General features: G+C 43.5%; 1 protein-coding gene across 1 annotated transcript; it reads left to right on the top strand.

Annotated features, from left to right (window-relative positions):
• The first annotated feature begins 126 nt into the window (after positions 1-126).
• YY1 (YY1 transcription factor) lies at positions 127-26,506 on the top strand. Its single transcript, XM_060161341.1, has 5 exons — positions 127-916; positions 14,273-14,435; positions 22,581-22,641; positions 24,347-24,505; positions 25,338-26,506. The coding sequence occupies exons 1-5, from the start codon at positions 244-246 to the stop codon at positions 25,518-25,520; spliced, it is 1,239 nt and encodes a 412-aa protein (XP_060017324.1). The 5' UTR covers positions 127-243; the 3' UTR covers positions 25,521-26,506.
• Positions 26,507-26,552: the final 46 nt, after the last annotated feature.

Raw genomic sequence — 26,552 nt, 5'->3', positions numbered from 1 at the left:
GCGGGGCGCCGGGGCGAGCAGCGGCCGAGCGAGCGCGGGGCGCACCGAGGCGAGGAGGCGGGGAAGCCCGCCGCCGCCGCCGCCGCGCCCGCCCCTTCCCCCCGCCGCCCGCCCCCTCTCCCCCCGCCCGCCCGCCGCCTTCCTCCCTCTGCCTTCCTTCCCCACGGCCGGCTGCCTCCTCGCCCGCCTGCCCGCAGCCCCGGAGCTGAGGCCGCCGCGGCCGTGGCGGCCGAGCCCTCAGTCATGGCCTCGGGCGACACCCTCTACATCGCCACGGACGGCTCGGAGATGCCGGCCGAGATCGTGGAGCTGCACGAGATCGAGGTGGAGACCATCCCGGTGGAGACCATCGAGACCACGGTGGTGGGCGAGGAAGAGGAGGAGGACGACGACGACGAGGACGGCGGCGGCGGCGACCACGGCGGCGGGGGCGGCCACGGGCACGCGGGCGGCCACCACCACCACCACCACCACCATCACCACCCGCCCATGATCGCGCTGCAGCCGCTCGTCACCGACGACCCGACCCAGGTGCACCACCACCAGGAGGTGATCCTGGTGCAGACGCGCGAGGAGGTGGTGGGCGGCGACGACTCGGACGGGCTGCGCGCCGAGGACGGCTTCGAGGACCAGATCCTCATCCCGGTGCCCGCGCCTGCCGGCGGCGACGACGACTACATTGAGCAGACGCTGGTCACCGTGGCGGCGGCGGGCAAGAGCGGCGGCGGCGGCTCGTCGTCGTCGGGCGGCGGCCGCGTCAAGAAGGGCGGCGGCAAGAAGAGCGGCAAGAAGGGCTACCTCGGCGGCGGGGCCGGGGCGGCGGGCGGCGCGGACGCGGGCAACAAGAAGTGGGAGCAGAAGCAGGTGCAGATCAAGACCCTGGAGGGCGAGTTCTCGGTCACCATGTGGTCCTCAGGTGAGCGCCGGCGCGCGCCGGCCCCCGGGATGTTTTTGTTTTGAAGGGAAGCCATGTTTTATGTGTGTGATGGGCGCCGCCATCTTCTTCGCGGGGCAAGTATGGCGGCCCCAAAAGATGGCGGGCCGCGGCGGGGGCGGCGGGCGGCGGCGCGGCGAAGATGGCGGCGGAGGCGCGGCGCCGCCCGCTAGGCCGCAATGGCGTAGTTTGCTCGGGCGGGGCGGGGCGGGGCGGGGCGTGCTCGGCCAACAGCCGGCCCAGGGCCCGTTGTTCGCGGCCCCCGGCCGGCCGGCCGCGAGGCCGTCTCCCCGCGAGGCCCGGGGGTGCGGGAGGGCGTTGGCGGGGCTGCGCGGCCTGGACCTCGCGCCCGGGCTGGGCCGCCGCCTTTCCCCGGCCTTCCTCTGGGGGGCGTCGCTGTCCCGGCTCCGCCCCCGCCCCTACTCGGAGCCTCAACTGATCCCGGGAGGCGCCTTCCGAGGGGGGCGGGGGCGTCCGCCCGGCCCTCCTCTCGCCCGCCCCGCGTGCAGGCCGGATCCTGCCCGCGGCCGCGCTCGCCTTGCCCGCCTCGGCGGGGCGGGACTTGGGCGGCACGTCGAGCTCGCGTGTGTGCGGGCTCGGCGTCGGCGGGGCCTGTCACCGCGCTGCGGCGAGGGCCTTGCCTCTGCTCCCCCCGCGGCGCCTAGCGAGAGGGGCCGCGGGTTTTTGCAGATTGTTCTCAGTCCTGGGCGTTTGGGGGAGTTTTCTTTCTCTTCTTAAGTATTTGGCTCTTTGCAGGAAGGCTGGTTAGTTACACAGCTAGGAACGTTTGCTACTAAATTGATCAAATCGAGTAAAGCTGCCAGATGCTTTTTACTTGACAGAAAACTCCTATTTTTCCCGTGAAAAGAAGGATTCTGGAAAGGGTCTTTCTACTGTTTTAGTACTGCTTTGAAGGAGGACCAGAAAAAATATCTGGGGCAGAAAAGCCTTATCTGCATATGTAAATTTTCTTGTTTTTACTTCGTAACTGGTGTTTTCAAGTCCTTATCCTATTATTTTATCCACAGGCTATCTTGTTAAATTGTTGGAATAGTAAATAGACTGAGAATAATCCTACCATAACTAGTTAACCTAGTACCTGTGATAATTAGATTTAAGTGGTAGAATCCTTTACGCCATAGTTACTCCAGCGCTGTCTTAATAAATTCTCACAGTTGGATGGAGCCTCAAAATGCGGTGAACGTTGAGTATTGAAGCGTTGTTAACATTCTCAGGAACGAATGAAATAGGCGAAAAGTCTGGACTGAGAAACTGGTCTGGTTGTATCGTATCTATCTATCTACCCCAGGCGGAGGTAACTAAAGCTGGATGGATCTGTGACTCAGGACTGAGCGAAGGAGCGGAGGTTCTGTCAAAATGTAATAGCAAGTGCTAACAGCGCTGCTGTTCTGGATTTCGGAGGGCCTGGTAGAACTGTCAGTACTTTGAGTTTAGCGGGGGCTATAGGTTTCAATGAAACATATATTTGAGTACTTAAAAGGTTATCAAAAGATCCTTTCTGTATGCATTCTGGTAGCGCAGAATGATTGCACAGTGATCATGTTGGAACTAAAAGCCATGTTTTCCCATTATTAATCGGAATGGAATAAGAGAGGGGGTGTTGGTTATTGATGAGTTTGCTGAATTCGGGATATCGTTTGAAATTTTTTAATTTTTTATTTTTTTTGCGGTACGCGGGTCTCTCACTGTTGTGGCCTCTCCCGTTGCGGAGCACAGGCTCCGGACGCGCAGGCTCAGTGGCCATGGCTCACGGGCCCAGCCGCTCCGCGGCATGTGGGATCTTCCCGGACCGGGGCACGAACCCGTGTCCCCTGCATCGGCAGGCGGACTCTCAACCACTGCGCCACCAGGGAAGCCCAGGGTATTTTATATATTCTGCATTTGATCTTATCAAATTGTTAATCCACTTCTCCATACTCAGAAAACTTGGTGATGTAGGCTTTACTTGAAGTGGTACATATCAGGTTAGCTTAAAAGTCATTATTTTCTCTGTGCAGGTGGTTGCTGCAGGGTTGTACAGTTTAGGGGTATTGTAATGTCCATTTCTTTAAATTGTTATCTTGGCATGTATGGTTGGTATCTTTTGAATGGAACAGCAGAAAGGGAATCTAGTAGTTCTGTAGTAGAGTAGTTATAGGTCTGAAAGAGTGCCTAGAGATCCGCTTTTTTTCTTTTCTTTTTATTGACATAATTCCCACGTGCACAGTTCGGTGGTTTTTAGTGTATTCACCAGTTTGTGCAATCATCACCACTATCTAATTCCAGAACATTTTTATCATCCCAGAAAGAAACCCCATAACTGTTATTCCCCACCCCCACCCCCAGCCCTTGGCAACCACTATCTCACTTTTTCCCTGGATTTGCCTATTGTGGACATTTCGTTTGCATGGAATCATATAATATGTTGCCTTTTGTGTCTGGCTTAGTCTGTTTTCAAGATTTCATCCAAGTTGTAGAATGTGCTTCATTCCTTTTTACAGCTGAGTAATACGCCATTGTAGAGAGAAAACAGCAGGAGCTGCTTATTTTTGCAGATGAGAAAAGTAAGGTCTAGTTAAGGCTGAATATGTTTTAATATTTAATCACGGTTTAACTGTGTTTTGAATAGTTTTAATCCTTTGCTTTAAGGCTCGTGTTTGTTTTTGCTTTTTTTCCCTGGCATGTAATTAATGAACATTTCATTGTTGCCAGATTTAGGGCATAGTATTATGTATTTTTTTTCCCCTAGATGTTCATCACTATAGTTTGGGAGCGACATCCTCTTTTGTAGAACTTACTAAAAACTAAACCACTTAACTAAATCACTGGGTCGAGTAGGAAAGCTAACAATAAGAGCTGAGTATTTAAAACATTTAGTTTTGAGAGAACCCTAAGAAGCCTTTCAAATCTTGAGGTTTCAGGTAGTTAGAATTCGTGATCTTCACTCTAGGTTGTTGGTATTTTAACTATCTTCGGTTAGACCAAATATAGAAGTGCTTTGTGCTAGATCGAGTAAAACATCTCAGAGCAGAAAGCCATTGACATCAGAATCAGCAAATTGAAAGAAAGTCAAAAAGTATTAAATTTTTTCTCACTTTCATATATTCAGAAGGTTCAGGTTTGCCAAAAATTACTAATCCTGACCATTCCATTCACTATTTTTTCCTTTTTTACCATGCTCTTTAACACTAAGGAGAGATGCCATAAATGTAAATTCCCATGGAGCCAAGCCCAAGAAACCCTCCAAAGTAATCATGTCAACCCCATGACCTACATAGGTCAGCCTAAGTCATAGAGCCCAATGCCTAACCTGGTAGCTCTGGAAGCCTGGCTTACTGATAAGCCTCGGTGCTGTCAGATTGCATCTCCCGGTTACTAACCCTCCCTCCCCACCACCCCCAGTCAACAGCTGTCTCCCCCAGTAGGAAAAGAAAAATCTGTGTCGGAAGAGGCCCCAGCTCCTGACCTACCTACAACTAGCATTTTAGGCTTTTGGAAGAGAATGAATAATAATTTTTTAAAGTATGCCAGACTCCTGGGTTGATATTTACAAAAAGCTTTTCTATTTGTTTTGATGCCTGCTTTAGTAAGATCAGTTTTATTTATTTATTTATTTATCTAAAAAATTATTTTGGCTGCGTTGGGTCTTCGTTGCTGCGCGCAGGCTTTCTCTAGTTGCAGTGAGCGCGGGCTTCTCATTGTGGTGGCTTCTCATTGCGGAGCACGGGCTCTAGGCGCTCGGGCTTCAGTAGTTGTGGCACGCGGGCTCAGTAGTTGTGGCGCACGGGCCTAGTTGCTCCACGGCATGTGGGATCTTCCCTGACCTGGGATTGAACCTATGTCCCCTGCATTGGCAGGCAGATTCTAAACCACTGCGCCACCGGGGAAGTCCGATCAGTTTGTTTTAAGGCTGGGAAATTCAGGGCCCACAACAGGTTATTAGCAAAAACAATTATCAAGAACGAACATTTCCTAAGATCTACATTCTTTTGTCATCTCATGATCTTCTCTTTCTAGGTGACCAATTTATAAACTGCTCTCACTACTTCCCATGGGAAGAGTGAATAAAAGTGAAAACTTTTTATAATTTTTAAATCTGAACATTTACCAGTGAGTTGTGTCCTATCGTATTATTGGATAAACACGCAAACATTGTATTTTCAAAATTTGGCATCAGAAACACTACCTGGATGTTGAAGAAAACATTCATGTCATTACTGTTAGCAGACTATTAGGAAGATGTGGGCAGGTCTTGGAAGTTAGTCGACTCTGTTGTGTAAGGTTGTGCCTTCCTATTTATGGTGGACTTCACAGGTCAGGAGAGGAGCCATTTTCTAGTCCTAGGTGTCTTGTGTTAGTAGGTCCCATTCTGTTTAACTTTATGATTAATTATCAGTAACAGCAAGCCCAGTGGTTTCTGGGAATCTTATAGTAGCAGCATCAAATTTCCCTTTAGAGGGCACTGACCAGAGGTCTGACCTTGGCATATCTTAACTTCTGACCTTGGGATCTTTGTAAAATGACTTGTTTGAGTAGGAGGACCCCAAAAGGCATTTTTCATTTCCTTTACAGCAAAGAAATTCTACTCCTTTATGAATTCTTATGTGACAAAAGGAAGCAGTAAACTCAATTTCTTAAAGAAAACTACCCAGTTTTAACATGATCTGGTGAGATAATAGGAACTCTCTTGAGTAAAATTCATAGTAACTATTCAGTTACTTTAGTCTTACAGTGTGGTTTCAGATATGAATAAACATTAACGTAAATGGTTGTGATGGGCTCTTTTCTTTCTTGTGTAAGTTATTCCCCTCAAATATAAGAGCTGAGGGGCAGGGAAAGAGGCACTGTTGTGCTGGAGGCTGTTCTGTGGTGTCTGGACCCTGTCTCCTCTCCTAGGAGAGCCATAAACTTCAGGTAGAATTTCTAGCGTCTCACAGTATCAAACACTCCAAAGTGTCTTTCTCCTTTTACAGTTCTCAACTCTGCCCCCTTCTTTCCCCTTTTTGTCTTCTAGATTTTAAGCACCCCAAAAAAATAGAAGCTGCTGCCATGACTCCAAATTGAGAGTTGGTTTTTAATTTTTTATTTTGTTAATAACTCACTTGTAATTTGCAGTAATACATATGGTTATTGTACTAACTACTGTTTTATAGATTCTTGACAAGGATTGAATACAAACTGCTGGATTTTACTTCTGGGGATCTGACTGGATCACACACACACTATTCCTTTCTGAATTAGATTCTAAGGCTTAAATTATGTGAATTCACTCCCTTGCATAAAAATCCCTCAAGCACAACAGTGAGGATATACTTGATATCACTGAACTGTAAATTTAAAAATGGTTATCAGAATGGTAAATTTTATGTTTTATATCTGCACACACACACACATCATCATCATCATCATCATCATCATCATCATCATCCCAGAGACATATCATTGCATTCAGTAGAATCCAGGCTTCTCATAAGCCACCAGCCACACGTGATGTGGCCCTGCTTCCTCCCTGACTTCCTTCCTTGTCCCTATGCTCCCATTATGCTCCAGCCTTCCCGGCCTTCTTTGGGTTTCTTGAACTTGTTTCTTTGGACTTATTCTTACCTCTGCTTCCAATGCTCTGACCTCAGATGTTCACCTTCTTAGTGCCATCTGTTTTTCAAGTCTCAGCTCTAAGAGGCCTACGCTTTCATCCTTTCAAATTAGCACCCCCCTCGCCATCGTTCTCTCTCAACCCTGTTTTTCTTTGTAGCACCGTCTGAAATTGTCTTGCTTTTATCTTCTAACTTGCTGCTTGTCTGTCTACTTCCTCTAGAGTATAAGTCCTGGGCTGTAACCCTGCAGCCTTACGATGGTACAAGGCACATAGAAGATTCTCAGTAAATAACTTAGTGAATGAGTGCATGGAATTGTGCTATAAGGCAGAATCCTAGTCTAGAGTCCAAAATACCACTCTTACCTGTTACTACTTTCAGAAAAGGAGTAGTGAGTGTGGGGGAGAGGGTGGAGAAGCATTCCTTTTTTAGAAAAAGCATGGACTTTAGTCAGTTCTAGATTCAAATCCTGGATCTACCACTTTGCCTCTTTAGATACACTACTTGGCATTTCTCCCCTGCCCCGGCGGCGCCGTGCAGCATGTGGGATCTTAGTTCCCCGACCAGAGGTCGAACCCTCACCCCCTGCATTGGAAGCGTGGAGTCTTAACCACTGGACCACCAGGGAAGTCCCACTACTTGGCATTTCTGAGGCTTGATTTCTTCAACCAAAAACTTGAGGTTAATACCATAAAAGTTTTGTTTGAATTGAGGAATGTGACAGTTGCTGGCATGAAACAGGTACTCAGTAAATGATAGTATCCTTTCCTAAGGTCTCTGTTAGTGGGGAAAAGTGGAAACAGCCTATGTCTGATTATTGTCTGTTGCTTAACAATGAATCTCAAGTATTAGCTCCCCCCCATTTCGGTGAAGGTTTGGCTTCATGGCGGTGGTGAGTATATAATGTCATTTTGGTCAAAAGTTACCTAGAATGGTCAGACCAAAGTTAATGGCCTAAGATGGAAGGTGTGGAGAAACAAAATCTAGCCAACCCACAAATAAATAAATAGGGAAGTAGGTAAAAAAATATGTAAATTGGTGAAAATCAGGATCACAGAAAAAAAGGAAGCATTAGGGTCAACCCTAATGAGCTTCCTGGCAATCAAGATAAACAAGGAAATTATACTACTGTTAGCTGATTCTAAGATAGAAAAGCTTCTAAGGGAATCAAACTTTTCTTAGGACTGAATTCTAAAATAAACTGTTTTCTATATAAGGGGCCCACTGAGTGATAGCAATGCACAGATTCCAGCTAGTATAGTGTCAGATTTCATGTAGTGTCTTGGAGCAGCCAAAAGACTTAAATGTAACCTAATTGAAGGTGATTCTTTACTTGGCTTACTATAGTTTTTAAAAGTTCAACATTCTTTAAAAACCATAAGCATAGGACCTACTCTTCCCCTTAGGCCCAGGAGGGAGGGCAAAGTGGAATAAAGGTTTTTTGTTTGTTTATTTTTTGGAATAAAGGTGTTTTTGCACACCTCTTTTCCAGACACCATAGTTCCCATTTAATGTGTTACCTTGTTTCAGCCTTATATATGATAGGTGGTCTACCCTTTAATAAGTAAGGAGACCAAAGAAGGGTCAGTGATAGCAATGAGAGGCCTCTTGAAGGAAAGAGATCTTGATCTGGGCTTTGGAAAGCCCAGGTGGGGGATGAGAGGTGGGCAGGAAGGGAAGGAGCGTTGTGTTTATTCACATACCTTTTATCAGACATTGAATAACATTGCAAGCAAACCAGTTTGGTGGGAGCATGGAGGGCATGTGAAGCTCCACTTATGAACCTGTTTTCTAGGCCTGTAGAGTGCTCCCAGCCTTTACATTTAGTTTAGTTCCTTAGTCATTTCTTTTTGACTGTAAATGTTTTGAGTCTCTTTGCTTTGCCTCTCAAATGACTGAGAGCTTTGGTAACTTAGAAACTGAATAGCTAAGAGACAGGGACTTATTTATGTACCTTTTTAACCTTTTGAATAGTTCCAGGTACAGAAAAAAGAATGTTTTTAAAATGTAAATGAATAGATTGTCCTGCTGAAACAACTCAAAGTGTGCCACCCCATTGCTGGATGGTATTGGCTAGAGTTTGTTTTTCCAACACCTTCCATCTTAGGCCTGGTTGTTGTAGGTCATTTGCCTCTAGCCATAGTATTAGTGAGCACGGGAATCATCTAATCCACACTTTTGACTAGAAGTTTTCTCAATATTACGTTTTTCCTACCACCCTACTTCTTTGAATCAATGACTTGTTTTCTCAGTTTATTCCAAACAGGAATTCTGATATTTGGTTTTCATTTGCACTGCCCAGTTGTGTTGTATAATCACAATTATAAGTTTAAGTCACACTGATTATAGAAACTGATTTTTTTGTTTGTTTTGGAGTATAGTTGATTTACTGTGTTACGTTAGTTTCAAGACTATAGAAACTGATTTTGGTGACACTTCTAATGTGGATTAACCCTGTCCCCTTGAAACAATGAGATAATTAACTAAGTCCTACCCTCAAGGAAAACTCCAGAGAATAATATACAAAACAGATTTTAAAGCAAATTTAGATACTTTGCTTCATGAACATGCTTTACTTTGATGTGTATTTGTTTGTTTGTTTTTAATTTATTTTATTTTATTTATTTTTGGCTGCGTGGGTCTTCATTGCTGTGCACGGGCTTTCTCTAGTTGCGGCTAGTGGGGGCTACTCTTGGTTGCAGTGTGTGGGCTTCTCATTGCGGTGGCTTCTCTTGTTGCAGAGCACGGGCTCTAGGCGCTTGGCCTTCAGTAGTTGTGGCGCTTGGGCTTAGTTGCTCCACAGCATGTGGGATCTTTCCAGACCAGGGCTTGAACCCGTGTCCCCTGCATTGGCAGGCGGATTCTTAACCACTGTGCCACCAGGGAAGTCCCTTGATGTGTATTTGCTAATTACTCTGTTGCCAGTCACTAGAACTCAGTAACACATATAAGAAACTTGATAATCAGAGCTGATCAGTGAACACCTTCATCCTCTTCTATACAGTGAATCTATTTCAGTAGTCATTCTGAAATGGAAGGAATATAATAATGGCCACTGCAGGCAGTGAAAATCTGTATTTGAATACATATTATAATAGTAAAACATTTTAAAATAAAATTGTACAAAAAGAAAAAATGAATTAATACTTCTCACTTAGGTGTTTTGAACAAAGAGGGAAGCTTATGTACATATGGTCTGTAAATGCCGTTATTTGTCTTTCAGTGCATCATAAATTTCTCTTCTATTTGGCAAAAACTTCTGAAGATTTTCTTTGCAAAAATCAGATAAAATGGACAAATTATAGCAAACAGTGACATAATTTGATCTGTTGCTTTAATATGTGTCCAGTTCTTGGTGAAAATGAGGCAGACATCTTTGATTTCTTCTGGCAATAGATCCTAGCATCTTTTGTCATTTCTCTAGCAGTCTTCTTTGAAATGTGATTTTTTCCCCCTATATAAATAGTTTATTTTCTTAAATTTTGCTGTTGAATAGTTAACAACCGTCTGTTTTACAGTTTCTGTGCACTGGTCTTCAAGGAATTCTCCAAATTAACTTCCATGAAATACAGTGTTTGTTAAGGAATAAGTAAGAAATATGTGATGATAATTTGAAGTTTTAAGTATATATTATGAAAGGGTACAGTAACCACAGCAATTATTTAGAACTTAGGCCAACAAAAGTTTTTTAAATTTTTTTTTTAAGGAAAGAATATTGTATCATTGACATTGCTTTCAAAGTGCAGGTATATAGTGATAATCAAAAGCAGACTGATTTTTAATCAGTTTAGTTACGGTTTTTAAAATGATGTACAGATCATGCACTTATTGTGTGTACTTCAGGACAGATTGCTTTCACTGTGTGCCACTTTCACTTGGTGTGTCACTGATTAAGATTCTCATTGGACAAAGGTAGTTTTCTCTCTATCTGAACACATCTCTTTAGTCTCCTTTGCAAAGTCCTCCTCATTCTCTCAGTATTGGAATTACACAGCTTTTGGTTCTGAGCCTTTTCTCTTCCTATATTTTTTTTATAGATAAGATATATTTCTGCAGCTTTAAATGCAGTTTGTATGCCAGTGATTCCCATTATATTTCTCTCCAACCTAGATTTCTTTTTATCCCCAGTACGTAGCTATTTCTTACCTCCTTGAGGTCTGTCCACTAGGTGTCGCACAGTTAGCCAGTGGAGCCAAACCAAAGTGGGATTCCAGATCCTCTACTGCAGGTTGTCTCTTCCCCCATTTTCCATCTTAGCTAATGACACCACTGTCCTCCAGGAAACACAAACAAGAAACTGAGATGGCATACTTGACATCCCTCTTCCACCCCCCCCCCGTCTGATTCATCACCCAGCCATGTTCATTCCTTTTCCACAATAAAACTTGAATCTAACCTGTTTTGTGTTTTTAAATAAATTTATTTATTTATTTTTGGCTGCATTGGGTCTTCATTGCTGCACGTGGGCTTTCTCTAGTTACAGCGAGTGGGGGCTACTCTTCAGTGCGGTGCGTGGGCTTCTCATTGCGGTGCTTCTCTTGTCGCAGAGCACGGGCTCTAGGTGCACCGGCTTCTGTAGTTGTGGCACGTGGGCTTATTTGCTCTGTGGCATGTGGGATCTTCCTGGACCAGGGCTTGAACCCTTGTCCCCTGCATTGGCAGGCTGATTCTTAACCACTGTGCTACCAGGGAAGTCCCATGTATTCTGATTCTTAATCATTTGATTGTTTTCTGGGTATTTTATATTCTTGAATGTTGGAACTAAGAACTGATCCTCAAGAAGTATTTCCTCATTCAACTTCAGTTTGTGTCACCCCAGAATTCATACGTTGAAGCCCTAATCCCTGATGCAGTGGCATTTGGAGGGTGGAGCCTTTGGAAAGTTATTAGGTTATAAAGCCCTCATGGATGGGGTTAGTGCTCTTATAATAAGAGACAGAAGCTATGTAATGTGATGAGAAATGGTGTGTATGTAAGGATACAACAAGAAGACATCTGATGTGTGGGAACCAGGAAGAAGGGATTCAATGGGCTGGCACCTTGATCTCCAGAACTGTAAGGAGTACATTTCTGTTTAAGCCACCCAGTCTAGAGTATTTTTGCTGTAGCAGCCTGAAACAACTGAGACCACTTCCCTCGCCAGAATGTAAGTCCCATGAGGGCAGAGACCTGGTTTTGTTTCTGCTGCCTAGATCAGTGCCAGGCTCACAGGAGGCCCTCAGTTATTATGTGTTGAACTAATACAAGGAGTGGTTGAGCCTGTGATTCCTTTATGCCAAGAGTTCAGCTTTGTTTCTGCCCCAGCACACTTGAGACATAATCCTTATCAGTGGCTTGCTCAGAGCAGCAGTGATTCTCAACCTTGCCATCATTCTTATATTTATTAGAAAGATACCAACAAGAATGTGTCTTCACTGTGAGAAGAAAAATAGTTTCAGTGAAGAAAAATAGCCTCCCTAACCACCAGTTTATTTCGATACCACTAGAAAGTTGATGTGGTAGTAGTTGTGCCTAGGCTGGAGCGATCAGAGGGTAAAGGAATTATCACAGCCCTGAGAAAAGAAATGAAAGAATCTGGTTACAGTGCGGAATCCCAGCTTTGTAACTTGTGATCAGTAGCCACATTTCCTCTTCTTTTTTATTAATGCATCCAGCGAGATTTTCTTAGGCTTCTTCATATGTAAACGGGTAACCTGGGTTATATTATCAGATTCTTTCTAGTTCCAAACAAGAGGCGGCTGAGCCTAACAGTAAAGCGCTCAGGTCTTAGAGTTCACCCGTCAGTTACTAACTGGTTAACCCTGAGCAAGTTACTTAACCTCTCTGTGTCTCAGCTTTCTCTTCTGTGAAATGAACTTGCTAATTTGCCCACCTCATAGGGTAATATGTGCAGTGATTAAAACAGTGCCTTCCCAGAAACATTCAATAACATGTCAGCTGCTATTATATTCTGTGGTTCCTTGTAATGACCTATAATGTTCCCTGAAGTGAAGAGCGGTGGGAAAGGAGAAGCATTTAAAGTTTAAAACTGTTGTATTCTGTGCTTTTCATTGTGAAGCAATTTGATGGAGAAGCAGAAATTTTCAGTTAGCATCGAGAGTTTTGAAGCATTCTATTTTCTGCTTTAGTCACCAAAGTAGTAGAAGACTGGTTTTGGTCTCTGGGCGCTTCACTCTAGTTTGAGAGACAAGGCCAACAAAAGTTCAAAACAGCGTGATTTAGAGTTCATCAATGTTATTATTCAGAAATAATCCAGGAGTTCAAAGGTAAGGATCTGAGGTTGGAGCGATGGAATCAGCCAGCCCTTAGAGAATTTGAGCTAGACTCCAGAGGGTAGGCTGGGTTTGGAGAGAGGTGATGAGAAAGAGCAAAGGCAGAAACTCCTTACTCTTATTGAATATTTCCTTCCAAGCACTTCTGAATTAACCTGTGTGAAAAACAGACTGGTTGGAATATAGAGGGCATGTGCAAAGGAGAAATAAAATACTAGATATGGTAAAATGAGACCAGACAGCATAGGACCCAGAATGGTCAATAGTATTTGGTGTCTAGAATATAGGAGACTCATTGTGGGGGTCAGTATTCCTTTTCTTTTTTTTTTTTAACCTGTTGGATTTGTGATGGTAGTAGAGCTCTCCTACATTCTTTGAACACATATTTTATTTATTTATTTATTTATATTTCTTCATTTCTTTGGTTGCGTCGGGTCTCAGTTGTGGCACGCGGGGTCTTTGTTGAGGCATGTGGGATCTTCTGCCGCCGCGCGGGGGCTTCTCTCTAGTTGTGGCGTGTGGATTTTCCCTCTCTAGTTGTGGCACACGGGCTTTCTCATTGAGGCACACAAGGCCAGTAGTTGAGAGGTCTGTGGGCTTAGTTGCCCCGAGGCATGTAGGATCTTAGTTCCCCAACCAGGGATCGAACCCATGTCCCTTGCATTCGAAAGTGGATTCTTTACCACTGGATCACCAGGGAAGTCCCTGAACACATATTTATTGAGGACCAACCTACATGCCGACTCAGAGCAAGGCTCTAGGGATACGGGATACATGGGGATCAAAACGGACAAATATCCCTGTCTTCGTGGAGTTTACAGTCTAGTGGGAGTGGGTGACGGAAATCACACAGCTCTGAGTACACGTCGTAGTCAATAAAAATTGCACGGGTAAAGGCCATGAGGTTAGGGTGGATGGGCCATGGTACCTTGGAGGAACTTAAAAGGCCAATATAGCTGGAGCTAAGAGTGAGCGGAGAAGAGTGAAGAATGAGGAGGCTGGAGCGGTAGGCAAGAGGCTAGCTAAGAGGTGAAGGCTAGAAAATCAGATCTGAGTCAGCGTTGCAGAGTTGCTGGTTAACAGGAAGTGTGTGTGGTGGACAGAAAGCAGAACTCTGAGAAGTGGTAGGAGGAGAAGCAAGGAAGCCGAAAATAAGCCGCCAGTTAGAGAAGTGGGCGTAGAACCGGGAAAAGTGGACGCTGAGGACAGTGATGGCCAACGCTTCCCACTAGGCTAAGAAGGAGCAGTGAGGGAAAGGTTGTTGACTTTGGCATTGAGGATTTTGGTGACCTTCAAGCAGAAACAGGGTTTTAAGAGATTGAGGAGAAAGACTGGGTGGTTAAGAGGTAATGGCTATAAATCACCCATTTAAGAAGCTGCTAAGGAAAGCATTTTTTATGGTTTTAAAAATGTGTTTGCTTACATATACTTCTTTACTCAGCTAAGACGATCCATCTTATGATGTTTTTCAGATGAAAAAAAAGATATTGACCATGAGACGGTGGTTGAAGAACAGATCATTGGAGAGAACTCACCTCCCGATTATTCAGAGTATATGACAGGAAAGAAACTTCCTCCTGGAGGGATACCTGGCATTGATCTCTCAGATCCCAAACAACTAGCAGAATTTGCTAGGTAAGTTATAAGAACTTTTCCTTTCTTTTAGTTAAAGAAAGTACTTGAGTGTTGCCAGCTGTGTTTTTTGGTGCCTAAGTTACAATAGTGGTTTGTATTCTTGCTCTAGGGAAGCTTCTGAAAACAAAAGCAGTTTTTATATAAGTTGGTTTTTATTTTCAGTGGTAACTATGCTATGAATGTAACTGGCACCATTTTAGATTTGAATAAGATGAAGCAAATACCTACTCTTTAATTCTGTAATTGATGTTGCTTGTGAATAAATAAAATTGCACTTAATTTGTTTGGAAATGGATCTTTACACTGCCTCCTGGCCTCTTTGTATACATTTTAAATTTGCGTGTATTGTCCTGGTCTGAAGCTGCTGGAGGCCTGGGTCTGTACTGGATTTGTACAGCTGACCGCTGGAAAGGACTTCATCAGTTCCAATTTCAGCAGGTCATCAGTTAGGCTCCCGGTGTTTTGTTGATTTAAGCTGGCATGACAGGAAGAGATCAAATATTTAGGGCCAGGACCCTGTGCCTGACTATCCAAGGTGAGGAGCAGGAAGGAAGGTCTGAACCCAATGGTTGTTTATTTGTTTTGCCTGAAACCAGCCAGATTCCTATAGAAACCTTGGCCCCTTTTTACATTATTTTCTAGTATAGTTTGGCAGTTTTTATAAGGACGTGGAAAAACCCACACAGATGTAAAATTCTGAATAAAATGAAATGAACTAATAAAATCTAGAGTAGGAAGTATACTCCTTTTCCCTACTTGAGGTTGAATGGAACGTGGAACAGCCCAGGAAATTGAAGCAAGGACAGAATCAGTAAGAAAGAAATCTTTGTGCTCTCCTGTCCTGTCTAACAGAGTGGAGCACCTTTTCTTTCCGCCCCCCTCTCTTGAGAGCAGAGTAGGGAAGAGCTGGAGACCCTGGGGTGTACTGGTTCCTCCCAGCCTGCCAACAACAAGCTGGGCAGCCTCTGGCCATTTGGAGCCTCAGTTTCTCCACATGTCACGTGGGTATAAGAATACCATTGTGCTTTGATAAAAGGGTCTGTACCCTTTTCTCCTTTCCAGTGAAACTGTAGTTATAGGGAATATAAACATTAATTTATTTCTGATTTATCATGGCTTTAAAAAACTTAAGGCCCTATCCTTTTGTTAATGACACCGTGTTCCAGCTTTTTTTGCTGTTTGTATTTTAAATACAGATATGTGAATTGAATATTAACTGCCCTGCTCCCCTCCCCACCAGAAATACAAATAAAAATGGAATCTGTAGGGTACATAGTTAGCAGTGAGGTCAAGAGTTTTTGGACAGATTGAGCCAAATATCATACCTGTGTTTAATGTTGTCATGTGTTCCTAAAGTTAGTCACATCTTCCTTATGGTACTCGGATTTATTAGGGTATATGGGCTGCTATCCCAGCGATAGAGAGCTGGAACACGGGAATCAAGGAGGGCTTTGTGGAGGGGCCAGCATTTGATTTGGGCCTTGAAGAACATAGAGTTCTGACAGGTGGATGGGGCTTTCATGGTGGGGCCTCCATGCCAGAACAACATGAACACAGAATACGCATTCGCTATCCAGTATATATTCAGAAAACAGAAGTAGTCAAGTTTGGCTGTGAATTAGGGTGCTTACAGGGAAATGACTGGGTTTAGGTAAACATAAACCAGATCATTAGAGCCTGTGAATACTGGGCCAAGATACGGGCTCTTTAGTATGTAGTAGACAGCTGGTGAAGGTTTTTGAGCAGTAGAGAAGGGGTTGTATGATCAGAGATTTAATCTGAGAGAATTACTTTTCAGCTGTATCCAGGCTGGATGGGTGCAGGGACACCCAGGAAGCGGGAGAAACCAGTTGAACAAGAGCTCATGAAGGCCTGAGCCAGAATTGTGGTGGGTGGCGGTCAGACTATGTAAATGTGAGTAAATGTGACAGAGATGACAGGAGACAGTGGAAGACAGAGACAGTTTGGCTGTATGTCTAGAGGGAGGGGCAAATGCACATTAATTTTTTTAAAATGCACATTAAAAGCTTTGCTCCATAGGTGACAGGGAAATTGGGAGAGGGTGCTGGTGTGGGGTTCAGAGTATGCAGTGTTTGGTTTTAGATGCTGAAGAGACATCCGTACTGGACTTGAGATGGATTCAGGAAGTAAGTTAGGGCTAGAGCCGTCTGATGGGGGCCAGCTAAGAGCATGAGAGTATTCTGTAAATAAGCTCTTGGCGGGGGGCAGTAGGAGGTTTTGGAGAGAAAAGAGTAAAGTCTTGGGAAGGCCCTTGTATTCAGAACCAGTGACAGAGCCAAAGGATCATTCAGACTCAAGAAAATAAGTACAGCGGACTTCCCCTGGCAGTGTAGTGGTTAAGACTCCGTGCTTCCACCGCAGGGGGCACAGGTTCCACTGCACCTCCCTGGTTAGGGAGCTAATAAGATCCCACATGCTGTGGGGTGCGGCCAAAAAAGAAAAGAGAAAAGAAAAAGGTAAGTACAGCATTCCAAGAGCCAGTAGAGTTTCCAGAAGGGCCAAGAGAGGGAAGAATAAATATTTCTCTAAATAATATATTGTGAAGTAATTCTGGTGGAGGAGCAGAGGGCTGAGGCAAGATTTTGCAGAGAGGTGGGGCCCATGGGTAGTGAGCAGTAGAAGTAATTAGGTGTTGGTGACCCTTAGCCTTGTTCCCCTTGCTGGAGAATTGGGGCAGCAATCTTAAAGCTTGTCCCCAGTTTTCTGAACAGAAACTCCAGGATGTTTCAGCTCTAAACTTAGGCACATGTCGCTAAAAGCTTCCAGGGAGAAAAGATAGGTCTACAAAAGGATGATAATTAAACCTGAATGAGAATTTTCTTCAACAGCAATAGATAATTAGAAGACAAAGGAGCAATGTTCTGAGATTTCTGAGGAAAATTATTGTAAACAGAATTCTTGATCCAGCAAAGCTATCAGTCCAACACAAGGGCAAAACAATGACAGTTTTAGACACCTAAGGATTCGTTTTATGTTGCATGCATCCTTTCTGAAGAGGTTACTTGAGGGTGTGCTCCAGTATAATGAGGATGAACATCAAAGGGAAGACTTCCTAAAGAATACAGTGAACAGAAAATCAAGAAGACTGCTGTGCAACAGGCTGGAAAACTTGTTCAGTTTAGAATAGGAAGTCAGTGGGTTGTAAGAATTTCTTCAAGAAAAATCCATTTCATTCAGTAGTAGATAGAATGAGCAAGGAGCTAGAAGATCTTGGTAGTATGGGAAAGAGTCTTCTAAAGAAGAGAAGATAGAAAGTCCATGACAAGCGTGCAGGGTTAAGAAAACCATGGCCTGAAAATGGGGCATAATCTTGACCATATTTAAAGAGAGAACACTCATTTGACTCGACTCTAGGAAAGTTCTCTCCTTGGTAACTGAAGCTCTACTGTATTGGACTTGCAGAGCATGAAATATGATCCTAGCACACAGTTAAATTCTTTAGTAAGCATTACTTATGTAATTACCTGAATATAGTGTGTGTTTATTATCTTTTATAATCAGCCTGTTAAAGATTCCATTTTGTATACAGAATAGAATGTAATCTTGCTCCCCTTGACAACATGTACAAAGTAAAGGTACAGGATTTGGGCAGTTGTGAGGTTGGGCTCATTCTCCTCCCCATTTTCCATAGTATCTCTTGAAAAGATGAGTAAAACCAAATAAATCTCTCTAATTGGGCAGTGGTGGTGAGAAATAGTTGAGCCTGGAATGCCCTATTCTGTTAGGGCTTCACATTTTGACAATGTAACAGCTGTGAATAGGACTTTCCAGAGACCCCAGAATGGTGACTGGGTCTCAAAGCTGTTGACAAAGAAGCGCCAAGTTTCAAACTGTTGGGGGCCATATCTTATCTTCTTGGCTCATAAAAATGCACAGAAGGGCTTCCCTGGTGGCGCAGTGGTTGAGAGTCCGCCTGCCGATGCAGGGGACACGGGTTTGTGCCCCGGTCCGGGAGGATCCCACATGCCGCGGAGCGGCTGGGCCCGGGAGCCATGGCCGCTGAGCCTGCGCGTCTGGAGCCTGTGCTCCACAACGGGAGAGGCCACAACAGTGAGAGGGCCCCGTACCGCAAAAAAAAAAAAAAAAAAAAAATGCACAGAACTTGTTCTCCTGGCCTCCTCTTTTCATCCACCTCCACCCTGTGACTCAGTTCTCGGCTTAAGGTGGCATGTTAGTTGCTTTCCCCTCCCCTCCATGTACGCATGGTAGGATTCTAGACTGGACTTGGAACTGACCAAAGAATGTTCAGGTTCCTGCTGCACTGAGCCTAGACCGCTTAGTAAATCACTTAGTGTGTGTGAACAGGTATAAGAAATAATGACTTATTTGAAAGTCATGGTATCGCGGAGGTGGGACTATGGTGATTTTGTTCTTTCTTGAAATATGTTTTTAGTAAATACTTCAAAAATTGGTCAGTGGGTGGGACCTAGAGAATTTTGTTCCCTGATTAAATTTTGTGCATTTTTCATTAACTAAACTTAGCCCTTTGGAAACCTTCTGAGCAGGAAGATCAGAATAACAAGTGGTTCGATCAGTCCCGAGTGGGTGGTGGTTTGTTGTTGTGGTTCACTACCCACCCTGAGGCTTTTTCACTGGTTCGATATAAAGATGAAGTGTGATGGTGGAGCTGAAATGCCATAAAACCCCTCAATATCACATGAACGTACACTAAGAGAGAACCCCTTGAACAAACTTTGGCTCGTTTGCCTTAGGCAGCACAAAGAAGGGAGGTGAACGGTGCTTGCAGATGGCAGCGCTGTTACACAGGGCCTTCTGTCCCGTCAGCACAGCTGGTTCCAGTCTGGAGTCAGCTAAGCTGCTTATTTTCATTCAGGAATCACTTCTTCAGAAATGTTTCATCTTGGCTTCTGGGACATTTACAGATTTAACTTAGTCAGAACTTCTGGTTTACATAACGCCCTGCTGAAAATTGTCCAGGAAATTCCTGCAGTTAGTGGTACTGGTGTCCAGCCTTCACAATGTATGCAGAATGGCAGAGTGTAAAATCAGCAGTCACGTCATAGGGCACGTAGTCTCTATTTTTAATTGAATGGGAAACTTCTGTTGCCTACCTGGCTCCTCCATATCATTTCTAATACATGGAGGGGCCTTTCCACGTTACCTGTGCAGTTCTTTCTCAGTCTCTCAGTCCTTTATTTGACAATGGTGGTTTGGAGCCACCAGTACCTTCTGGGTTGTTAAATACAACTGGCATTTTTTTAAGGAATGAACTCAGTTTTGCCTCGGCCCATTTAGCACAGGTTGGCGGTAATAAAAGCCGTCATTTCTCAAGAGCTTAACGTACATCATCTCTTAATTTCCACAGCTTTAAGTAGGTAGCATTAATACCTTTTTACAGAATACGAAACTGAGGCTGAGAAGTTAAGTGATTTGCTCAAGGTCGTGCAGCTGGTTGAAGCCGGCACCCAGTCACACATCCCATTCCACCTCGCTCACGATGCTAATGCTCTTGTCATCGTCTCCGGGTCCAAGAGCTTTGTAAGCTTCTCAGTCAATGAGAAACTCGTATCTTGGTTACTTGTGACTGACTAGTTTAGGTGGGTCAAGAAGGTATTCTAAGTAGTAGTATATAATTTTAGTCTTTTTAAAAAATTACTCTCTTTTTTAGGATTTCAAATATATATATATTTTTTTATTTTGTAGGTTTATGTACCAGTTGTTGCCACAAAGATTTTAATTTTAGTCTTTACTCACAAAACAGAACACTTTCAATCTAGGCACGCTTGTTTGGAAAATGCCCTTTTTACTGTTTGCATTCGAATATAATGTAAAAGGTACCTGCGTATACTGCCACTCTGAAGTGAACAAGACTGATTTGCTCAGGAGCTTAAGAGTGGCTGCAATTAAATACCTCCACTTCCTCCTTGAGTCCAAGGGTGTTTGCCCAGATGCGTTTTAAACTCTAGTTCTAAAATTAAGTATATTGCTAAATATTAGCACACATTTTAAAAATGACATTTTAAGAAGAAATGCCACTTAATAACATTCAAAAAATGAATCAAGAGTTGGGTGAATGGCACATAGGACTGTTCTCTTTACTTTTGTGTATATTTGAAATTTTCCATGATAAAACAAAATTAAGTTCCTAGGAATGAATTTAAGAAAATTTGTGAGGTCTGGGGACACTCGTAGGTAACTGGGCCACACCTATCCTACGGTCATAGGCATTTGACTGCCACTGTCCCCACGTTCAAGCCCTAAGGCGGGTGGAAGAGGGGAAAGGTTGTCAGTACGACGTATTTGTCAACCCAGTGAATGTGTTTTTAAAGTCAGAGTTTTTTGTTTTTGAGATAATTTGCATACAGTAAAATTCACCTATTTTAGGTTAGTACCATTCTATGAATTTGGACAATCATGTAGTTATCTTCACAGCCAAGACAGCATTTGAGTGGAATCATCAAAGAGTAAACATCTTAATTGGAAGATTAAAGCTTGGTTCTTAATATACAGTTCTTATTATTAACATTTGATTGGTGTAGAACCCTGTCGTATGAATCACTATTATTTTTCAGACTCTGTTATTATAACCTCCAGGTGGCGCAGTGGCACCAAATTTTTGTGTACCTGGTTTTGTGAACTCAGACCCAAACTCTATTTAAGGTAACATAGGCTAGTTCAGAGCCCTGTACACAGCAGGCACTTAGAAGATGTTTGCTAACTGATGTGGTAATCTTCCAAGTACAAGAAAGAACAAGTATCTACACGGTTGGACTGGGGAGGATACCAGACTGAAAACGTTCTCTTAGAATTCCAAGTAGGAAATTTGTACTGTCTTGAACAAACTCCTTTAGAGATAAGTTATAGGTACCAGATGAATTGTTTCACCTCTGCTCATCCAGGATGTGGAAAGTTTAAGGAGGTGATTTCATGAGTTCAGGTTTTAATAAAGTAAGGAGCCTCAGGGAATCCTTTTCTCAGATCAAGAGTGAAGAAGGATGATACTGTTAGGGCCTTTGCTCCCTTCAAGATGACAGCAGCAGTCTTTCATAGTAAAAGAGGGGTGGTAAGTGAGCCTGCTCTCAGGGAGCATCAGCTTAGTTGTGTATTAAATATGCATCCTCACACAGGAGTGTGAGATGGCAAAGCTAGGGACAAGAACATCGGTTTCAGAGATTTTAAATCTTTTTTTCTAGTTTTTCTAGGAACTCTTAATTTCTCACCCTCTACCACACACAGATCTTTAGTGAGTTTTGGAGAGAAAGTTTTGACAAAAGACCAAAGGTTGGTTCAGTGAAAATAGCAGGTAGGTAAGTTACCAAATAAGCAAGCTCTGGGTAGTAACTCCACAAGCAGGACTCTCCCTGACTGCCCAAGTGGTCGAAACTATAATCTCCCTCCCATCACCACCAACACCAAAACTAATAGTATGATAAAAATTAAACAGTGTGAAAAGGTTTGGGGGTTTTCCCGCCAGTCCCTAGGGGCTCCTCCCCAGAGTAACCATTACTCACAGTTTGCTGTGTTTCCTTCTAGAGCTATTATACGTATATGTATATAAATAATTCTCTGTTTAAAAGGACTTTTCTGTACCCTTTTTAAAAAAGAGTCTATTATAAAGATCATTTCTGTCAGTATGAGATGGACAACCCCCCCTTTTTTAAGCAGTTGTATAGGATATATAGTTTTAAGACCCCCCTCCCATATCTTCCTTTTTTAAAGCACCCTTATTATCACAGCAGCTGCTTTTGGATACCTCACTTTGCTTACCTCACTTTGCTCCCACTAGGAGTTTCATCTGTGGTTTTGGGGCTGTTGGTCTTTTTTATTTTTTAAAGAGTTTGGGGAAAAGAGCAGATACTTAAATCATGCAGCTCACAGTGCCATCCTAAGCTGCACCAGCTTATCAGCTACGAGACCATAGGCAGCCACTCAGTCCTGTTTGTGCTTGAGAATACTTACCTGTAGGTTGGAAGAGTGCTTCTTCACAGTCGCAGGTCCTCGGAGAATGTGAGTTTTCTCATCCCTTCCCCTTCACGGAAGCATGTTGTAATCTTAGTTTTTGTACCTATAGGGAAAGCATTTTAGGGACTATACGATTTATGCCAGATGAGTCTACCCATTCCTACAAACGTCTCTCTCTTTTTTTTCCCCCCCTTTGGTAAGAATGAAGCCAAGAAAAATTAAAGAAGATGATGCTCCAAGAACAATAGCTTGCCCTCATAAAGTAAGTAACGCTAGGGGGAAGGTGTGCATTACTGTGGATGAAGTTAGAGAGCCTGTAAGAAATCGCACTTTCTGTTTCCATCTTCATAGTTGAGATTCAGTGAGGAACTATAATCTGGTTTCTAAATTCAAGAGACTGTATCTTGTGATGTAAGTATTGTTCCATAAAGCCACTTAAATTTAAGTACCATTAAATGGGGTTACTGTAGGGTGTTTTTATTATCACTGTACTGAATATACTCTGTTAGGGTTTTATTCTTTTTGGATTGTTAAACAAGTCAGTCTTAAGGCATTGGGTTGTGCCTCACCCATGGACCTTTGTGGGACTGTGGGCTCCTTATGGAAATTTGGAAATCTTTTTGGATGTGGCTGAAGTGACCCTAATAAGACTTCATCATTCCTTCGCAATTTTAATTTACCCTGTTAATTGTGTGTTGCTAGGGAGTACTTAATTGTTTTCAAATGTGGCTGTTTATTAGTCTTTAATGACAGCCTAAAAAGTACTTTGAGATATTGATTGGGTCTGTTTTAAACGTAATTGGAGGTGAAAATAAAGTATCAAGTAGGTGGTACAGAAAAACAGGAGGGGAGAGATTTTGAATGGAGTAAAAAATTTAAAGACAACAACAATTGGAGAAGGATAAATTTACTTTCGTGGTCTCATCTCTGATGGCTGTGCACCCATAAGTTCTTTTTGTCTCTTTTTTTAATGTTCTTGCTGTGGAAATTTTGATATGTAAAAGCATTTCTGTTGAGGCCAAATACTAATAAGCTTTTGAAAACAGTTATGCCTTAAGTGCTCGTCTTCTCTCTAGCTTCTCTCTGTACTTCTTTTCCAGAAAGATTTTTTTTTTTTTCCAATTCCATTTTCTGGATGGAAACTCAGCCTAGGGGTCAAGGTGAAAAATCTGTGGTGCCCCGCCCCCTCCCCCCCGCCCCCCTTGCCTGTGAAGCTGTGCAGTGTTGACTCGTGCTGTCCTTCTGTCCTGCTGTCTGATCATTTCCCCATTCACTCCATTATTGGGCAACAACTGCAGAAGAAACGGTGCAGGACATGCTTCTCCCGAGCATCGCCTACCCATCTACCTCCCCCCCCCCCGCTCTGGTATCAGTTTACCTGCTTCTTTTCCTAGTGTCTCACAAAATAAATTTCTTCTGTAGTTGCCATTCCTTGGAGACCCTCTTGCTTCTTTCTCTGTCAAGAAGGGGAAAGAGGCAAAGAGAGAAGAGGGAACAGTAGGCGATGGAGAATGACAGCCCATTCTTGCAGCACAGAATACGGGGCCCACCAAAGGTAGTGGTGGACTGCCGTCATCTTAACTCCGTTTCTCTCAGTGCTTCTGTTACTTCATCTGGGGGCATAGCCGGGTGAGGCGGCCGTGGTGTAGCCGGCAGCCAGGGTGTCTGGGTTCTACTCCCAGCCTGGCTCCTACTACTAGCGTGACCTTGGGCAAGTCTACTTAAAGACATCTCTAAGCCTCAGTTTCCTCACTGTAAAACAGAAGTTTGCATTTCATGTTAAGGCCTTTTTCAGCTGTTTTTTGGGGTTTTTTTGTCGTAAATAATATTTCTACTGTAATATGAAGTAAAATGTATGTGGGGAGGTTGGGAGGGTCGTTGTATTGTGTCAGTGAAGGCTGTCAGGCGGTAGAATCGTTTGTAACAGTTTGCAGTGTGAACCACTAAGCTTCTCTCTCTGTTCAAAGGGCTGCACAAAGATGTTCAGGGATAACTCTGCCATGAGAAAACATCTGCACACCCACGGCCCCAGAGTCCACGTCTGTGCAGAGTGTGGCAAAGCTTTTGTTGAGAGCTCAAAACTAAAACGACACCAACTGGTTCATACTGGAGAGAAGCCCTTTCAGGTAGAGCCAGCCCTCCTCCCCTCCGCTGTCCCCGCAGGTGTAGGCAGGGCGGCAGCCTGCTGGAGAGACGCCGCCCAGAGAGGCCACAGTGGGGTCCTGGTGACTCACTCGGGGGGCTGCCCCAGCTCTCGCCTCTGCTGCGTGTGATCTGTGTGGTACCAGAGACGGGATGTATCGAGGTGTTTCTGGAGTGTACTTGGCGTCAGGAGAAACACGGGATTGCTCGAGAGCAAGCCTAAAACAGAAGTTCTCATGTGTTCACTGCGGGATTAAAGCAATTTACTTGCTGTAGTTAACTTATTTTTTAGAGTATATTGAACTGCTAATTGACAGGGAACTTCTAAAATTTTTGCTGTAAGAGAGTAACTTTGAAAATAGTGTTTATTGCCTTGTTTTTAGAAGCCCATGGACAAGTGAGCGAATTAGCAGTGCAGCTGGTAAATCTCACGTGGTTCTTTTTGATACTTGACACCAGGAACCTTCCTAACCGTTTGCCTCTTATTATTTGAAATATTTACACAAATGTTAGGACCCTAACATAAGACTTAGGAAGATTCTTGCTGTTTTGCTGAATGTTTCTTTTACGTTGTAGTTAAACAATTCATGAGGGCTACGCATGGGTCCTAGGAGTTGTCTGGGCAGAGTTACAGCTCCCTGCCCCCTAATTTAGACTGTATCTCAAAAGCTTCCCCCCAGGGCAGGGCAGGGCAAGGAGGGGCAGGGAGGAGCCAGTGAGGTAGAAGAGGTAGGCTGCTCTCCCCCCAGCAGTGAGCTGCCCCCTCCCGGGCCTAGTCGGAGTCTGAGCGGGTTGTCTCTGGTCTCTCCTCGACAGTGCACGTTCGAAGGCTGCGGGAAACGCTTTTCACTGGACTTCAATTTGCGCACACATGTGCGAATCCATACCGGAGACAGGCCCTATGTGTGCCCCTTCGACGGTTGTAATAAGAAGTTTGCTCAGTCGACTAACCTGAAATCTCACATCTTAACACATGCTAAGGCCAAAAACAACCAGTGAGAAGAAGAGAGAGAAGACCCTTCTCAGCCTCGGGAAGCATCTTCCAGGAGTGTGATTGGGAATAAATATGCCTCTCCTTTGTATATTGTTTCTAGAAAAGAATTTTAAAAATGAATCCTACATACCCAAGGGACATGTTTTGATAAAGTAGTAAAAATTTAAAAAAAAACTTTAATAAGATGACATTGCTAAGATGCTCTATCTTGCTCTGTAATCTCGTTTCAAAAACACGGTGTTTTTGTAAAGTGTGGTCCCAACAGGAGGACAATTCATGAACTTCGCATCAAAAGACAATTCTTTATACAACAGTGCTAAAAATGGGACTTCTTTTCACACTCTTATAAATATGGAGCTCACCTGTTGCTTACAATTTTTTAATTTTGTATTTTCCAAGTGTGCATATTGTACACTTTTTGGGGATATGCTTAGTAATGCTATGTGTGATTTTTCTGGAGGTTGATAACTTTGCTTGCAGTAGATTTTCTTTAAAAGAATGGGCAGTTACATGCATACTTCAAAAGTATTTTCCTGTAAAAAAAAAGTTATATAGGTTTTGTTTGCTATCTTAATTTTGGTTGTATTCTTTGATGTTAACACATTTTGTATAATTGTATCGTATAGCTGTATTGAATCATGTAGTATCAAAATATTAGATGTGATTTAATAGTGTTAATCAATTTAAACCCATTTTAGTCACTTTTTTTTTTCCGAAAAATACTGCCAGATGCTGATGTTCAGTGTAATTTCTTTGCCTGTTCAGTTACAGAAAGTGGTGCTCAGTCGTAGAATGTATTGTACCTTTTAACACCTGATGTGTACATGCCGTGTAACAGAAAGGGCAACAATAAAATAGCAATCCTACAGAAAGAATATGGCAGAAAAAGATCTGTAAGCACAGTCTTATTTCCTTTTGTTGTCCAGAATAATTATAATTCTTGAGCCTCCCAGAAATTGGAAGTTAAATAAAGCAACTCAAGTTTCCTTTATTTTGCACTCAATTCCAGTGACTTGTGATTAAAGCGATGCATGGCT

The sequence above is a fragment of the Lagenorhynchus albirostris genome, chromosome 1, assembly GCF_949774975.1.
Source record: "Lagenorhynchus albirostris chromosome 1, mLagAlb1.1, whole genome shotgun sequence".
NCBI lineage: Eukaryota > Metazoa > Chordata > Mammalia > Artiodactyla > Delphinidae > Lagenorhynchus > Lagenorhynchus albirostris.
Note: the sequence above shows the minus strand (reverse complement) of the source record. Positions and strands in the feature narration are given on the sequence as shown.

Coding starts and splice junctions, on each gene's coding strand:
- YY1 (XM_060161341.1), top strand. CDS start 244: ATGGCCTCGGGCGACACCCTCTACATCGCCACGGACGGCTCGGAGATG. Junction 917..14,272: donor GGTCACCATGTGGTCCTCAG/GTGAGCGCCGGC, acceptor GATGTTTTTCAG/ATGAAAAAAAAGATATTGAC. Junction 24,506..25,337: donor CTGGAGAGAAGCCCTTTCAG/GTAGAGCCAGCC, acceptor TCTCCTCGACAG/TGCACGTTCGAAGGCTGCGG.